The sequence below is a fragment of the Theobroma cacao genome, chromosome 6 (assembly GCF_053813885.1).
Source record: "Theobroma cacao isolate CCN51 chromosome 6, ASM5381388v1, whole genome shotgun sequence".
Lineage (NCBI taxonomy): Eukaryota > Viridiplantae > Streptophyta > Magnoliopsida > Malvales > Malvaceae > Theobroma > Theobroma cacao.
The window spans coordinates 5,540,037-5,558,508 of record NC_142644.1 but is presented as its reverse complement, the minus strand read 5'-3'; the positions used below and the strand labels follow the sequence as shown (position 1 = coordinate 5,558,508).

General features: G+C 31.2%; 1 protein-coding gene across 2 annotated transcripts; it reads right to left on the bottom strand.

Annotated features, from left to right (window-relative positions):
- Window positions 1–10,774: 10,774 nt before the first annotated feature.
- Window positions 10,775–18,423, bottom strand: LOC18595509 (uncharacterized). 2 transcript variants are annotated; one of them, XM_018123857.2, is made up of 12 exons: window positions 17,818–18,423; window positions 16,748–16,877; window positions 16,530–16,632; window positions 15,567–15,690; window positions 14,862–14,927; window positions 14,428–14,466; window positions 13,850–13,930; window positions 13,724–13,771; window positions 12,438–12,488; window positions 12,254–12,322; window positions 11,383–11,625; window positions 10,775–11,214 (listed from the first exon to the last, which is right to left on the bottom strand). In XM_018123857.2, exons 1-12 carry the CDS (start codon window positions 17,971–17,973, stop codon window positions 10,960–10,962), a joined length of 1,365 nt encoding a protein of 454 aa, XP_017979346.2. In that variant the 5' UTR covers window positions 17,974–18,423; the 3' UTR covers window positions 10,775–10,959. The 2 variants fall into 2 exon arrangements, with proteins under 2 accessions (XP_017979346.2, XP_007023554.3); XM_007023492.3 differs by having other exon boundaries at window positions 17,830–18,423.
- Between the last annotated feature and the right edge of the window lie 49 nt (window positions 18,424–18,472).

Below are 18,472 nucleotides of genomic sequence, written 5' to 3'. Positions count from 1 at the left end.
ATTGCAAAATAAAAATTAAATCAAGAAATAACAATTATGATGATTTCAAGTTTGTAGGTAAATTATGCCATACTTTTTTTTCATGCAAATTTACATAAAGGTCCTCTTATTGTCATTGTGTTCTAAAGTTTCACTACTAGTTTTATAAGGTTGTATTTTTTCTCTCTCTAAATTTAAGTTTGTATAAGTAGCCAGTGAAAAGCTAAAGACCAAATTGCTGGGTGGATTCATGGCTCGGAAATCTTTCTTATCAATACAATTATCGCCAACTTGGAGAAAATAATGCCACAAAAAAGGTTGAGAATAAGGAGGGAAGAGAAAGAAATAATATACAATTAAAGGCCAAAATCAAAGGTCCAAAAGAGAATAGGGGTTTTGAAATACGAAGGCAGCCACAATAAAGTATTTGAAGTGATAGAAATTTGAAGTGTATAAAAAAAGAGTATATAGCACTTTGGTTCGTTGAATAGATAACAATTGGAATAAAATAGCTATTCTATGATAATAGAATAAAATGGTAATAAAATAAAATAGTTATTATATAGTTTGGTACGACGAATGAAATATGACAGGAATAGTTTTTATAACTTATTAAAATATTTGGTTAATAAAAATAACTTTGAAATAAGAAAAAAATAATTGATAAAAAAAAAGTACCCTTTATTATATATGTTTATTTATTTTTATTTTTTAAATATTAATAATTTATTATTTCTATAAAAATTTAATAATTGATCATTTAAATATGAATATTTTATTTATAATTTAGTCATTAATATTAAAAAATATTAAGATCTCATTTATAATTTAAATTTATTACGATTATTTATTTTTATTTTATTTTATTTTTAAATATTAATAATTTATAAATTATTCAAAATATCAATAACTAATCATTTAAATATTAATATTTTTATAATTTAGTCATTAATATTTTAAAATATTAATATTTTATTTATAATTTAAATATTATTATGATTATTTATTTTTATTTTATTTTAGTTTTTAATATTAATAATATATAATTTATTTAAAATATTAATAATTGATCATTTAAATATTAATATTTTATTTATAATTTGATCATTAATATTTTAAATTATTAATATTTTATTTACAAATATTATATGGAAAGTTTCTAGTTATATGGAAAGCATCCTTGATTGGTTTTGTAAATAGTATTTACAAAGAAAAAAGAATGGGTTGGTGAAAGAACTTCCATTCATTTGCATTGCCTTCGCTCTTTTACTGTACAATAAGATCTCTGTTTCTTGTTAACTTGTATTATAGACAATAGGTCAAGCTTCTAATTTTAGGCAAAGATGGACCTTAACTTGTTTGTTCAGAGATTATTGTTTGTCTTGTAACTATAAAAGCTGAACTCAAGACATATTTTAGATTGGTGATTCTTATATTCTATTTCTTTATTCATGTAAATCAACTACTTAATGCAAGTACGTAAAACAATTGCATGAGGAAACCGTTGATCATAAACTCTCCTCTTTAAGCTTCCTCTTAGTCCTTAGCATTGCTAGTATAAAAGATTATTTCTGGCAGTTGTAGCCATAAGTTCATTATGCAAATGTCTAGCATTTCCACAATTGAAACAATCATATATTAAAAAAAAAGCATGGAAAGAAAGAGAGAATGAAAGAGCCTCATCTCACTATAAATGACCTTCATATGAGAATGCTATTACATCAAATCAAAAGCCAAGTTCTAGTTTACAAAAATACACTAGCCTTGGAAATAATGGGTTAATATTCATCTTATTACACCAACTTACAACATGCATAAAACCAACATGCTAGCCATAATAACATCATCATTATACAACCAGTAACACAACAGTAAGCTTAAAAAGGTTTTATACTTGTCAATGAATCTCATAATTAGCATCAACATCAACCACAAGTGTCAAAAAGTTACAATATCAAGAACTTACCTTCACAAAAAGTTTTTGAGCTATCCAAGCTCAACGGTCAACAAGAAATGTCCTCAACCATTCAAGACTTCGATCAGGCGCAATACTAAAAAACACAAACATAAGAGTTGGAGATTTAGGAAGTTTGATTGAAGCAAAAACCTTTTCCATCACTGTTAATCCCTCTACTTGACTTAAAATCCCATCCAACTCTTGAGTCTTTTGTTGGATTTTCACTTCAACCTCTACACTGTTGTTGAACTCAATTTCAGACTCTTTTATGTTTCCACCTAATATTGTGATAACAGTAATAATTGATTTGGATGTAATGAGATCACTCGCTTTATTTGCCTTTTTCTTTTTCCTTGCTGAAGTAGTTTCACTTCTAGGAGCTGATATGTTTGAGGTTGAATATTGGAGAAATACATTTCGTCGAAACCATATCTATTTAGGTTTTCACCATCAGTTTCCTCATTTATTGTATCATTACATTCCTGCATTTCTTGAAGAATATCTAATGTAGTTTGTGCATCTTTTCCAGTTGCATGATCTCTAGCATAAATATCACTAAGCTCGTTGAAGGAGGGAAAACTATTTCTTCTAAAAGGGGTAGCATCTTTGTGACTCTAATAACAATAAAAAATGTGACTATTAATTATATTATTATTAAGAAAATAAAAAGAAAATTCTTAAACAAATTTAAACCAAAAACTTACCTATATGTAAGATTCTCATACAAGATTATCAACAACAACCATGTTTCTTTGATCATCCTTTCTCAATCCATTGATATGTGTTCCTTGCACCATATCATATCTAACAACCCATTCTTTTTACAAAGTATTTATCCTAGACTCTATATGGGGTTTTGCATTCAAATTTACATTCAGTAATTTTGTTACAAGCACATTTTTAAGTTTTATTAAATAACCCCCTTTGAAACTAGTGTCAACGTTGTATTTTCCTATATTATGCAAATCAGACAAAGCTAAAATGAGTGCAACATCTTCATAATAATTCCACTTTCTTTTGGTTCTTTTGAATTTTAAGAAGTAAGGATTGAAGATGCAGATATTATGTTCCACCATACACTAAATATTTGATTATAAAAAAAATTCTAGTACTAAAAAATTAAAGGATAAAGAGAATTATTCAATAATATATTAAAATTTGTCAAACTTTAGTCACATGATAAAATGTACAACATAAACAACAACAAATGAGAAAACATTAAGACATTGATAACAAATGAGAAAATAGCACAACAACATGTAATGACAAAGGAAAAAAAACCTAAAATAGTCCTTCAAATAATAATACACCTAACAAAATTCAATCCCCATTTTGTCTAGATACTTGCCATTCATTAAACATTTGATTTGCTAATTTCATTCTCCAATTACTCCAAATATCAATAAGATCAATAGTACTTATTGAATCCTCTTCAACTGCTACGTTGCTTTGGATATATTCCTCTAAATCATCTTCAATAAGACCAAAACTCATCTCCCCCATAATAAAATTATGAAGCAAACAATAAGCTATAAAAACCCCATTATGTCTCTTAATCGAATAAAATGATAAACTCTTAAGGATATCCGACCTCATTTTTAACAACTTAAAACACTTCTCTATAACATTATGAGTAGTTGCATGTTTCATATTAAAAAATTCTTCAAGACTCCTTGGTTCATGGCCTTGAAGCCATTCATTCAAATGATATCGTTGACCTCTTAAAGGTGCAAGAAAGCTCTCACAATTTGTATAGCTTGCACCAACTAGATAATAACAACCTATATAAAAAAAACTAGATAAGTTATTTATTTATTTAGAATAATTATATAGTGTATAATTGAAATACCTTCCTATTATCATAGGAAAGCTTACCATGAGGCACTTTAAGTCCATTTCTCCTCCTTAGTGCATTTAGAAGAACTCTTCCATCAGTTACAAACCTTTCCCAACCAGGAAGAATAAAGACAAATTGCATGTTAAGTGTACATACACCTAACATATTTGTTGCAATATCCCTTTTATGAGTGCAATATGTAGCTTTATCTACACTTGGTACTTTAACCTTGATGTATGTCCCATCTAGAACATCTAAACAATTATACAAATCAAATGTAATGAATTATTATAAGTAAACCTATTGATGTCTTGTATATATTGTTACAAAGGTAATAGGATTTATAATCTACCTTAAACCACTTCCACCGATTATTTGTAGATTTTGTTGGAATGGGCTCAGGTTTTTTAAACGAATGTTCTTACAATTTTAGCACTGCATTTAAAATATTAGTGCCGACTAATTGTCTCACCCAACCTTTTAAAATTTAAACCAATTAATCGATTCTTAACATAATGAGCAATAATTTGTAAGAACGTTACTACTTATTCATCTACAAGCATGTTCTTTGTTGACTTCGACACTCTAATACTTTATAACATTTCACATAATTTAAAAAAGGCTTGTTAATTCATCCTAATTTGTGAAATACATGAAATATCATTATCGCACAAGTCACCTCACATATTCTCAATTTGCAACGAAATCTAGTGCATAAGATTTAACTTTTGGTCTATAAGTACATAAAGTCGACATTGCAACAACAAAGTCAAGAACGAACTAACAGCACGACACATCTCCATATAAAATTTGAACACAGCTAATAGCCTTTGTCGCCTTCCAGCATCTCTTCTCAAAAACAAATGAACCATGACTGCAAAAAAAAAATATTCTAATCTATTTTATTACATACAAAAAATATTGAAAACATATGGCATATAAAAAGTAAGAAAATAAAGGGCAAATAACAGTTACTCTTCAAAGAAGTTACTTAAAATTCTTTTTTCTTTCCTAAGATTGAGATGTTGATCGAAATGTAGACTAATAAAGGGAAACTTTATAAAAGCAAATTGCTTTACAATTATAATTGTGTTTACCATATGGGTTCTCCTGTTTTGTAATTAAGTGATTGGGCTTTGGTCAAGGGTGATTGGGGGCTTAGTTTTCAAATCATTTTTTTTTTACTTCATTGTTAACGCACCCAAGAAAATGAATAGAAACAAAAACACTCCAACCTCAAAAAAAAAAAATACAAATGTGGTATGGAATTACAATAAATTGTAGAAATTAGTATAAAAAATGATAATTTAGACCTTATATTTTCAAATGATTATCTTCAAATCTATAACAAAGTGGCAGTTGCAATGGTTATGTAAGGCATAGCCGAATAGGGTTATATGAAGGAGGAATTTGATGGGGTTGCTATGAATGAGGGATTTTATTAGGAAAAGGGAGAAATAGAGGCTCCTTAAAATCCACTCTACCAGCATGTTTGATTCATGGAATAGACAAGAATGGTATAGAATAGTTATTATGTAATTTGGTACGACAAATGAAATATGGTAGGAATAGTTATTATAACTTATTGTAGTATTTGATTGGTAAAAATAACTTTGGAATAAGAAAGGAATAGAAGATAAAAAGACAAAATATCTTTTATTATATATATGATTATTTATTTTTATTTTATTTTATTTTTAAATATTAATAATATATAATTTATTTAAAAAATTAAGAATTGATAATTTAAATATTAATATTTTATTTATAATTTAAATATTATTATTTTTATTTTTTATTTTTTTATTTTTTAACTATTAATAATTTATAACCTATCTAAAATATTAAGAATTGATCATTTAAATATTAATATTTTAATTATAATTTAATCATTAATATTTTAAAATATTAATATTTTATTTACAAATATTATACGGAAAGTTCCCAATTATATGGAAAGCATCCTTGATTCATTTTGTAAATAGTATTTATAAAGACAAGAATGGGTGGTGAAAGAATTTCCATTCATTTGCATTGCCTTTGCTCTTTTACTATACAATAGGATCTCTATTTCTTATTAACTTGTATTATAAGCAGTAGATCAAGCTTTTAATTTTAGGCAAAGATGGACCTTAACCTATTTGTTCAGAGATTATTCTTTGTCTTGTATCTATAAAAGTTGAATTCAAGCCATATTTTGGATTGGTGATTCTTATATTCTGTTTCTTTATTCATGTAAATCAACGATTCAATACAAGTATGTAAATAGCAATATAAGAACAATTGCATGAGGAAACCGTTGATCATTAGCTCTTCTCTTTAGGTTTCCTTCTAGCCTTTAGCATTACCAATATAAAAGATTATTTCTGGCAATTGCAACCATAAGTTCAATATACAAATGTCTAACATTTCCACAACTGAAACAATCACATATTAAAAAAGCATGGAAAGAAATAGAGAATGAAAGAACCTCGTCTTTACTATAAATGCTCTTCAGATAAGAATGCTATTACGTTAAATCAAAAGCCAAGTTCTAGCTTACAAAAATACACTGGCCTTGAAAATAATGGATGAATATTCATCATATTACATCAACTTATAACATGCATAAAACCAATAAGGCAGTGACAATAACATCATCATTATACAACTAGCAACACAACGGTAAACTCAAAAACGTTCATACTTGTTAATGAACCTCAATTATCAACATCAACCACAAGTATCAAAAAGTTACAATATCATGAACTTACCTTCACAAAAAATTTCAAAGTTATCCAAGCTCTATGGTCAACAAGAAATGTCCTCAACCATTCAAGTCTTTGATTAGGCACAATATTGAAAAACACAAACATAAGAGTTGGAGATTTAGGAAGTTTGATTGAAGGAAGAACCCTTTCCATCGTTGTCAATCTCTTTACTTGACTTAAAATCTCATCCAACTCTTGAGCTTTTTGTTGGATGTTCACTTCAGTCTCAACACTTTTGTTGAACTCAATTCTAGCCTCTTTTATATTTTCACCTAATATCGTGGCAACAGTAATAATTGATTCAGATGTAATGGGATCATTCATCTCATTTATCCTTTTTCTTTTCCTTGCTAAAGTAGCTTCACTTCTAGGAGCTGATGTTTGAGGTTGAATATTAGAAAAATATGCTTTGTCGTAATCATATCTAGCTAAGTTTTCACCTTCAATTTCCTCATTTATTATATCATTACATTCCTGCATTTTTTTTCAAGGATATTTATTTCAGTTTGTGCATCTTTTCCAATTGCATGATCTTTAGCATAAATTTCACTAAGCTCATTGAAGAAATCACAACTCTTTTTTTTTAGAAGGGGTAGCATCTTTGTGACTCTAATAACAATAAAAAAAGTGACTATTAATTATATTATTATTAAGAAAATAAAAAGAAAATACTTAAACAAGTTCAAACCAAAAACTTAGTTATATGTAAGATTCCTACACAAGATCATTAGCAACAACCATATTCCTTTGATCATCCCACCGAAATCCATTAGTATGTATCCTTCGTACCATATCATATATAACAATCCATTCTTTTTTCAAAGCATTTATCCTAGAATCTATATGTGGTTTCACCTTCAAGTTTTCATTTAGTAATTTTGTTGTAAGCATATTTTCAAGTTCTATTAAATAACCCCCTCTGAAACTAGTGTCAACATTGTATTTTCATGTATTGTGGAAATCAATCAAAGCTTATATGTGTGCAACGTCTTCATGATAATTCCACTTTATTTTGGTTCCTTTCGAATTTTGAGAAGTAAAGGCTAAAGATGCAAATATTGTTTTCTACCATCTACCAAATATTGGTTTATAAAAAAAATAATTATAATGCTAAAAAAATAAAAGATAAAGAGAATTATTCAATAATATATTAAAACTTGTCAAATTTTATTCACATAATAAAAAGTACAATTTACAAAATAACTAACAACAACAAATGAGAAAACATTAAGACATTAATAACAAATGAGAAAAAAGTACAACAACTTATAATGACAAAAGAAAAAAACTAAACAGTCCTTCAAATAACAATACGCCTAACAAATATCAATCCTCATATTGCCTAGATGCTTGCCATTCATTAAACATTTGATTTGCAAATTCTATTCTCCAATTACTCCAAATATCAATAGGATCACCAAATATCAATAAGGTCAATAGTACTTATTGAATCTTCCTCAATTACTGCATTAGTTTGAATATATTTCTCTAAATCAACTTCAATAGGATTAAAACTTATTTCCCTCTTACTAAAATTATGATGCAAACAACAAGCTATAATAATCTGATTATGTATCTTAACCAGATAAAATGATAGACTTCTAAGGATACCCCACCTCATTTCTAACAACCCAAAACACTTTTCTATAACATTGTATACAGCTTTATGTTTCATATTAAAAAAACTTTTAAGACTGCTTGGTTCATGATCTTGACGCCATTTATTCAAATGATATCATTGACCCTTAAAAAGTGCAAGAAAGCCCTAACAATTTGTATAGCATGCATCAACTATGTAATAGCAACCTATATAAATAAAACTAAATAAGTTATTTATTTATTTAGAATAATCATATAGTACTTAATTTGAAATATCTTCCTATTATCATAGAAAAGCTTACCATGAGGCACTTTAAGTCCATTTTTCTCCCTTAATGCATCTTGAAGAACTTTTCCATTAGCTACTGATCCTTCCCAACTAAGAAAAACAAAAACAAATTACATGTTAGGTGTACATACACCTAACATATTTGTTGCAATATCTCTTTTACGAGTGCGATATCTACGTTTCTTTGCACTTGGCACCTTAACCCTAATGTATGTCATGTCTAGAACACCTAAATTATTCTACAAATAAAATGTAATGAATTATTATAAGTAAACCTATTGATGTCTTGCATATATAGTTACAAAAGTAATATGATCTATAATCTACCTTAAATCACTTCGATCGAATGTCTATAGAATTTGTTGGAATGGGCTCAGGTTTTTTAAACAAATATTCTTACAATTTTAGCATCGCATTTAAAACATTATGAAAGTGTTGATTAATGTCTCATTTGACTTTCTAAAATTTAAACCAATTACTCGATTCTTAACATGATGAGCAATAATATGTAACAATATTGTTACTTGCTCATCTACAAGCATGTTCTTTGTTGACTTCAACCCTCCAATACTTTCTAACATTTACAACATGCCTTTTAACAAGATCAGATATAACTTTCACAACATGCCTTTTACTAGGATTAGGTGTAATGTCTACCAAGACGCTATTTTTTTCAGGTTAAAACACAACCTTTACACAAGATATGACTTTTTAAAAGATCAGGCAAAACCTCTCAACACAACAGTGGATTTTAAAGAATCTATAACATAAAACCTTTAATAAGGCTAGTAAGGAAGTTTAGGTTTAGAAAAATGAGAGCTTTCTCAAGAGATAGGAATGATTAAGGAAGGTTTAAGCTTAAGAGGTATCAATTAAAGGATAAAATGTGATCTTTAGATTATGCTCTTTTCAAAGATAGGATTTTTCTGCTCACAGCTCTTTTGATTGTTTAGTTCTTTTTCTCTTCAAAGATGATTCAAAATCATTCGAGTTCTTGCTTTAACATTGTCAAGGTAGATATATATATATATATATATATAGGCCTTATGATTTCTTGCCTATTGGAGTCAAATTTGAATCCACTTTTGTACGTTTCAGCTAGCTTGCACATTTCTGTCGCACATGGAGAATCGATTCTTTGTTCTTAAGTTGTCGATTTTTCATAAAGTTTGGAGCTTTCTATCTCTAGAGAATTGATTCTTCTTTTTTGAGATGTTAGTTCTTCTACAACTGAGTTCAAAGGTAACACCTTTGTATTCTTGGGGAATTGATTCTTCTACCTCAAGGTGTTGATTCTTCATTGTGGTCTGACACTAAAATTTGAATTTGAGCCTAACTTTTTAGGCTCCAACTTATCCAATTGTACCATCTCTTTCTCAATCACCAAGTTTCTAATCTTTGCGGTTAATGCTTCAAGAACTGATATCTTCTCCATGTAGAATCGATTCTTTATCTTTAGACTTGTGCTTCTTGGTTTGACTTCTGCTCCTTAGAGAATCGATTTTTTCTTCTTCACATTTCTATATTCTGTTTTCCTGAAATCAATTATTACTCTCAGAAGTGTCGATTTTTCATAAATCCTGAAGCTTCTGTCTTTCAAAAACGACATCTTCTTTTCTTATAATCAATTCTTTACTGTTGATGTCTGCTTAAAAATTGACTTCTCAATCTTCAGAATTTATTTTTCATGTGATAAAGAAATAAATTTTGCTTTCTTCTCATTTAAGAATGAAGTCTTTTAATTTGAGAATTTGATTCTTAAAATGACACTTTGAATTTGAGTTATTTGAAAAATAATTTTTTGACATAAAAACTTCCAAAACTCCTTGAACATATTTAAGAGCATACCTTTTAAGTTCATCAACATTTTCAAAGCATTTTCGATTCATCTCTCTTTAAGATCAACTTTAAAACATTTATGAAGATTTTCTTCATTATTAAAAACATCTTTCATTAATATTCAAAATATATTTAGTTCAATCAATTTTATCAATTTAAAATAAAAATAAAACTGATTCAGAGTTGTTAACTCTCTCTAATTAAATTGGGTTACAACAAGTTGGGGCTCACACAAGTTAAAGAAAATTTTCAAGTTGGGATGAGTTTTGCCAACTCTAATTTAATGATAATAGAATCAATTGAAATAAAAATTTAAAAATATAATAAAGCTTGATTCCCTTATATGCATTCATTTATACAAGCAATATAAAAGAAAGTATAATGAGAAAGGTGAATTATTTAATTTATGCAATGAAAGAACAAATTCCAGCCTTAGACCAAATTAAGATATTTATATATATATATATATATATATAGAGAGAGAGAGAGAGAGAGAGAGATAGAGAGAGAGAGAGAGGCACATATACTGCAAAAAAAATTGGATACACAGATGTGACGCCCCTGCGCAGGGACAGGGCCCAAAAAGCATTCACCAACCTACCCAACTTGCTCAGTCCCACTGTAATATCATTACAATAAACATCAATTGAATTTCTTTACAATGGAATCTCCTGCCTCAGCAGTGGAGGGACCAAGCAAAGTACCTAATTTAGTTATATGTTGAAGGCCGGGGCTTGGGTGGGATGTAATATGAGTTACCGCAATCAATCGGAGTATGCATCAGAGGATTCCATCTATCAAATACTATTCGGCCCCCACGGCCAATCCTTCCATGAAATTTATAGGGTGGTGCAGATGCACCGTTTTTTGTTGTTGAAGTATCAGACGGGGGTACAATGCCAGCAGCTGCCAGCTTATCTGGAACAAGAGGTTTTGTGAACAGCAAAACTGGCTCAAGAGGATCCTGCATTAACCATATGAAGGAAAAAAGGACTCAAATGTGGGACCATAATTTAAACGAGTTGAATCCACGGTTATTCAAAAATACATGGCTAATGTAAAGCCATCATTCTTCCCAAAATTGCTTGCTGGCATTGTAACAAGAGAGCAAGCCAGATTTGACAAGGCATACCAGTTTATGGAGCCATCCATGCAGCATATGTCGACGACGAAACTCTTGCTTAAGGTTTCCAGCAGGAACCATGGCCACATTAGAGTCTACTAGAGGTGGATTCTGAACTGCAGCAGGTCGTGTACGTGGACGGCTGTTTGCAAGGTCATCTGAGTCCATAAACTCATCTTCACTTGAACCAAACTTGCTAGATATTGGTGCAAACCCAGGAAGTGTAATATCTTCAAGGAGCTCAGTTTCATACTGAAATTTCATCAGCAGCCATGCATCATATTAATTTCATTTTCTATAGCAAATTAAAATTCATTCAAAGAAAATATGTAAAACCAACAAATGTACAGAGGTATTTGTACCATAAAAGGCACAGATAATTTTTTCAAACATGGTAAAAACATTGAGAGTAAAAAGATCACTCATCGAGAGAGCTATTCAATGGGAGAAATGACATTTTGCAGAAGATGTTTGACACCAACAACAGAAATTTCTTTCCAAAGCCATACTGCCTAGAGCAAAGGAGACTACTTGTGCCCTGCTAAAACCATGAATATGCCCACAAGGGCTCAACATCATCAGGCAGATTATTACAATTTCCTCCTATCCTAATTTTGTTTTCCTTCTTTGTACGTTAAAGCAGAGGTTTAGAACAGCAATTTTGACATACACCTAAAATACACCTGACCTTTTAAATAGTCCATTCACCATCAGCTATAGCTTTAAATGCTCTCAATTAGGTTATAGATAGATAAAACACAGGTGTCATACACACAAACTTCTACATACTCCATTACTATCAGCTATAGCTTTAAATGCTCTCCATAGGTTAAAGATAATTAAAACTCAGGCATCCCTGGAAACTAGAAGTAACATGTACCTTGTACTTCATTTGGATCCTCTGAAGGCTAACTTCACTCTCCATAACATCTCTTTTCTTCTCTTCTCTCTGCATTCAAACACAACCCAAAGCAATATGAATTCAGGTGCATAATATGCATATATGCATAATATAAGTCTCTATTAGCAGTCATGTATGCTTGAAATTGAAAGGGTAAAAGCACCTTAATTAAAGCCTCAAGTAAGGTTTTGGCTTGGTCTAGATTGCGTCTGACCTGAGAGAAGTCAATGACAAAAAAAGAAAAAATTAATTTGATAACCAATGAGGAATATTGTGACAATGTTAGTAAAATATTACAAGAAGTGCATGACAAACAGTTGGAAAAGGACATATTTAGAGTTCAAAACAGCATTAAAATAAATATTTTGTGACATTAGGCTCTTCAATAGACTTAATCATATCTCTATAACAAATTGCTCATACACAGAATCATATTCAAGAGAAGAAAAGCTGATAAAACAATATAAATGTGGCAAACTCATAAACAACCCCCCCCCCCCAGGTGGCAAGCGCAAACAAAAAAAATGTACCAGAAAACACAGGCATGCCTCCTTAAAAAACAAAAATTTCTCCCACTCTCACAATATCTTGTTCTCTATTGACCTAGCATCCCACTAATATGTCCCTTGTTTGTGTTTCACAATTTCTACACTTGCTGCACCATCATATTGCAGCAAATATTAAAGACTTGGTAACTTCATCATATTGCTACATCATCAATTTCTTAGTTTTCCACATGGCTTTTAATTGTCTACCCCAACATTGGCTAGGTTGTCCAAAAGGTAGCATATTGGCTGCTCCCTGTATCCCACCAGCCTCTCACGGCCTCGGCACCTGCCTCACAGACATCCATCATGAACCAACCATGCGCCATTTGCACTTTTGTTCACTCTAATATTATGCCACTCAATTCAGAGCATGAAATTCTAGTGAAACCATCATTACCACCTGTTCCACCCCACCACCCCCAGAAAAGAAAAGAAGATAAAAGGAAAAGAAACAGATTGTAAATGCAACTTGTTCAGATATGAGTTAGGGGAACATTCATTTAAAAAGCAGGTTAAGAAATCACAGAAGACAGGCCCCACATGTCTACTTTCTTCAGTGCCGCAAAAAGCAAATATTTTAGAAAGATAACAGAGACATCTTGGTGCCAATGTTAAACGACTCAAACCTCCTTTGACTTAAGTTAGACATAAAGAATAATCAACACTAATCTTTCAATCATCCTTTATATGCATTTATGAGAACAGAGACATCCATCTGTAATTTTCAAACCCACAGCCTAGTTCTCAGCTTCATACACAATTACAGATGGATGTTTTCCCTGCACATACTAGTCGCGTGATGCAAGTTCTTAGCACAGGACAATCACTCTCCTGATCATGAAAGTACTGTTCCATATTAAGTTCATGAATGAACAATGAAATTAAGAGTAGTTGTACTCACCTGGCGAAGCTTTTCAAATGACTGCACATTGTTTTCCCTCCTTTGCATCTACATGAATAAAGCATAACTTCAATTACTTAATAAAAAACCTTTACTAAGGGTTTACAAGTGAAGTCAGACACTAACCCTTCTAGTGTGAAGTCTGTGAGCTTTCTCCCTGGGCCTAAAGACATTATAGGGGTTGTTATCGTTAACTGGTGGAGGAGGCTGCACAACAAGGGAAAAGAATGCAAATGTTGCTGTCATTAACTGATCTGTAATGTGTGGTTGAAGCAAATTAATTCAAGCAAGTATTAAAATGAAGAAAAGATCATGGCACACACAAAGCACAAGCAATAATAGCTGACCCTTATAAATAGCCAACTTGCCCCAAATAATTATGTTAATACATGATTTAAGAAGAAAGAAGGGTAGCAAGCTGCAAAAAAATTTAATGATTATTATAGGCCATTAAAACAAATGATAAAATTGGCAGCAGTTACTTCTGATTATTTCCTACACTTTTCACTTCCTAAAGGGGTGGTCTTGTGCTAGTGAATTTGACAAGGTCTGGCATGAAAGATGTGACATCCAAAAGTGGAATGAAAAGATAAAGATTCAAAAACACCTACACATCATATACATGTGGTAATATCTCAACAATGAATATATCTATTTTTTGGTGCATAGAACAATTCCATATATGATAAAGTGATAACACTAACCTGTAAACGCCGCAAAATAGGCTTCTGCCACCGTTCACGCTGGAAAAAAGGAAAAGGATAGAAACACATAAATATCCATGTTATAATATCGAGACAAATTTAAGAAGTTCGCGAGTATAAGGCAAGTGAATAGAGTAGGATAATAATTCAAGCTATGTAATAGTCACATTTTGTATAGACTTGCAGCAGTCCAAATTATTTTGCACCATGTCAAGGACTTTGCACCACATCATCCATCAGAATACTGGCAACATATCTAATGAAACCAACAGTAAGCAACATTGCTTGCCAATTGAAAATTTAGTTAATTATTTAGAATCATAACTCGGAGCACTATGAAAACCCCCCAATTTTCCAGCAGACTTCTTCCTTCACAAAGATTCTGAATCTCCAACAAGTCCATAATACATCTAGCTGTGATATTTGTTCCATACCTTTTCTTTCCAATAGTTATAAACCGACTGAAAGACTCCATATTTGATGGACTGAGATTGCAAGGCCTAGCAATTAAAGAAAACCAGGAAAAATTAAAATAAACATGAGCACATGCAACACTATCAAATGATTTGGCAAATTAGTATTCTGAATAAAATATCAAAATGATGAATAAATAATAAACATGTTATCAAACAAGATTTAGTATTCGGAGGTACAAGGATAAATGTTTAACATCTTGAGCGCAATTGATTTAGTATTTGGAGGTACAAGGATAAATGTTTAATATCTTGCATCAAAGTTCTTAAAACATGCTCCATAGAGCAAATGTCAAATAAAGAAAGAAATAAACACACAAAAATTGCCAAAAAAAAACCAAAAATAGACTGTTAGGCTTCACATCTGCTGGTTGTGAAAATAATAGAATAAGTGAACAAGTAGTGGTCAACAGCATGAACCATCAGAGCATCAAAGGGTTGTTATATTTAATATGAGAATCATATAGGAGTGATTTTACACTTATAAAATGGAAATTTTTTGAATGATCATTGATTAACTGATAGTTATATGACCATTTTATTTTGAAGGAAACTCCAAATGTCAAAATTAGAATAACACACGGTGTATGACATGAGCATAGATATGGATGCATGACAAAAACTATCAAATTGGTGAGCACCTGCATAATTAAAACAAACATTCACCTCAATAGCAGCATCCATTGTCAAAAGCACAGGAATTGGTGAAACAAGAGTCGGTGTTATAACTCCTGCTCTTTCCCGAGCTTTATGATCCAACACCTCCAACTTAAAAAGAAGACTCTCCAGCCTGCATCAGCAAGCACAACTGCAGAATTAAATTAAACACATGATAGATATGCAACTGAATCACACTTGAACTAATTTACACTTGTACAAAAAGATTACATTTTGGGTGGATCCCCAAAATCCCATGAGTATATTTGCCCCTGGTCTGGGTTTATTATCCATCTTGTATAGCACTATCGTTTTTGAAAAATAAAATAAGGTAGGGAATGGGCTCTAGTTCGATAAAAGAAGTTATACTTGCTTCCAGTAAGTAATAGCCACTATATGATTAAAGAGACCAAAATAAAGATGACACCATCAAAATGAGCATGCATGCTTAAGCAGCCGATAGACCTTTCTAGTTGATTAAATGGTTCCAGCGAGTAAATAAGCCACATCTGATACAAAATCTAGAAGCATGAAACTAAAAGAATGCCACTTCTGAAAGTGTCCAGGAAGCCCTGGAATCATTTATAAAATAGTATACTTCCTACTTAAAAAGAATATTAGAGCAGAACTCAGATCCTTTACAAAGTTTAAATTGCAAAAAATAAATTCTGAGCACTTCTGTAGTGTGTCATAGCTTGTAAGAAATAAGACAACTTGAGGAAACCAGCTTCTCTATATACAGTTCTAGAGCTATACAACAGCTCAGATGACTTCTCAGTTCCCAACGATCATCAAACTCAAAGGCAAATAAAGAGTAAAATGAGAGTTAATTCAAAAATCTTAACAAAAAGTTTCAGGTGAATAACTGAAAAAAAAAAAAGACAGGAATTTTTTCAATGAAAAATTTATTACTCAAACACGATCAACCGAACAGCATAAATGCAACAGTGATATCAAGATTTCTGTAATTACTTTTCAGGTGCAAGAATCTTCTTATCTTTGTTGTACCCTTGAAGCCAATCTTCATCCTCATTATCTAGATCGTACTCAACAAACTCTCCAATCTCAGCCCGGGCTGCAGATAATGAACAGACTTTCAGAATGCTAACATCAATTGAAATATCACTAGAAAAGAACCATCTAGACCAGCTTTCAAGTATCAGCAAAGGAATCTTTCTGATTTCACAAACCTCCCCTTGCACGTAGATAGGATGTTGGTTGAAAGAACGTGCGAGAATAATCTCTTTCATACGTATCCACAACAACAAACTGAGGTGTAGGTATTTCAGGAGCATGTTTCTTGGTAGGGGTTTGCTGTACCTAAACAACAATTATATCTATTTATATAAGCAAATATTATACTATCACAAAGGGCATGTAAGAACACTAATAACTATGAAACTATAGAGACATTACTGTTAGAAAAAGTAAAATTCATCTTTTAAAATTTAGAAGTCTGCCGATTAGCATAGTGTTTTTAAAAATGACCAAAAATCCTTTGTTTATGCCTACCCTTTTGGTTGGTTGAAATAACAAAATCATTCAGCAAAACAAGTTATGTACCCAATTCCTCTGGGACAGATAAAGGCAATTTTTTGCACTACAATTTATTAGTATAGTTATTCTAATTCCATAGTACGTGCAGGCATTCCTACAAACCATACATCTACATATCAACTACCAAATTCCTTAAACTCCGTTGATTGATGTTTTTGGTACGTGTTTTTTGCTTCCGGAAGCAAAAGACCAAAAAGCATGTTTGGATAGAAAAGCAAATAGCATTATTGAAAGACTACAGATAAAAACCTATAATCTTTTACATAACAAAATGCATGATTCTAATTCTATATAAACTAATTGAGTTACAATTTGTGTCCATATTTTAATTATTTATCCATTTTTTAATCAATTACGACTTTGATCATCACATTTTGCTTTTGTTTTGTAACAACTTTTCAAGAAGCAAAAAGTAAGCAGCAAAAGTATCAACCAAAGGAAGCCTTAAAATATGACACTACCTCATATCAAAGTTCTTGGCAGAAAATAGCCCCCCAACTGTTCTAAAGCTCTATTCTTAAAAATAAATAATTTAAAACCAAAATGCATGATTCTGCTTTACTTTAAGATTAAAGATTGGCGTAACTTTGAGCTACCAGGGCTAGTGATCACAAACAGTAACATATATATAAAAGACTAGTAATGAAGAAGAAAGTTTCTGAACATAAAAGCAAAGTTGAGCCAAAAGGAGTGAAAAAGGTACCTCGTTATCTACCTCGGCAGCAGCAAGGCGGAGCATTTGAGAGTTACGAGTAGCGGAAGTAGGAGTCTCATCGTCTTCGAAGTCTTTTACTGACTTAACAATCGGTAGCTTCTTGTGTATGTCCAATGGGCGTGGCCTAAACGATAGCCTACTCATTTTTTCTCTCCCCACTCAGCTCTCTCAATCAATTCACTTATCCCACATCGAAACCAACAGGCCAGAAAAGAAACGAGGAAAGCAAAATGCAAAGCCAAAATCAACTTAATTATTCAAATTCAATTTTTTTTAAATAAAAAAGGGAAAAGTTTGCATGCATAGGTTCATAGTGAAATTAAACGAAACCGTTGGGAGCGGAATGATTGGAGATAACGGAATTGGATAACGGAGATTGGATATTGGGAAAGCAGGAGATTTCTAGGGTTCGGTTGTCTGCAGTAAGAGATAAAAACTATAAATAATAAGGGAAGAGGAAAGAATTTGGAGTAGAGAAGAGAAGAGTATCGAGATTTGGGAATTTTTTATGGTTCGAATTGGGAAGTAAATGGGCGCTAGCTAGGGTTTGCCAATTTGTTTGAAGGTGATGGTAATGGGGGAAAAAGAAAGCTGATGGATTTGAAGGGAAAGGTGGGAGACGGAGATGGTTCGAATTGCAGTG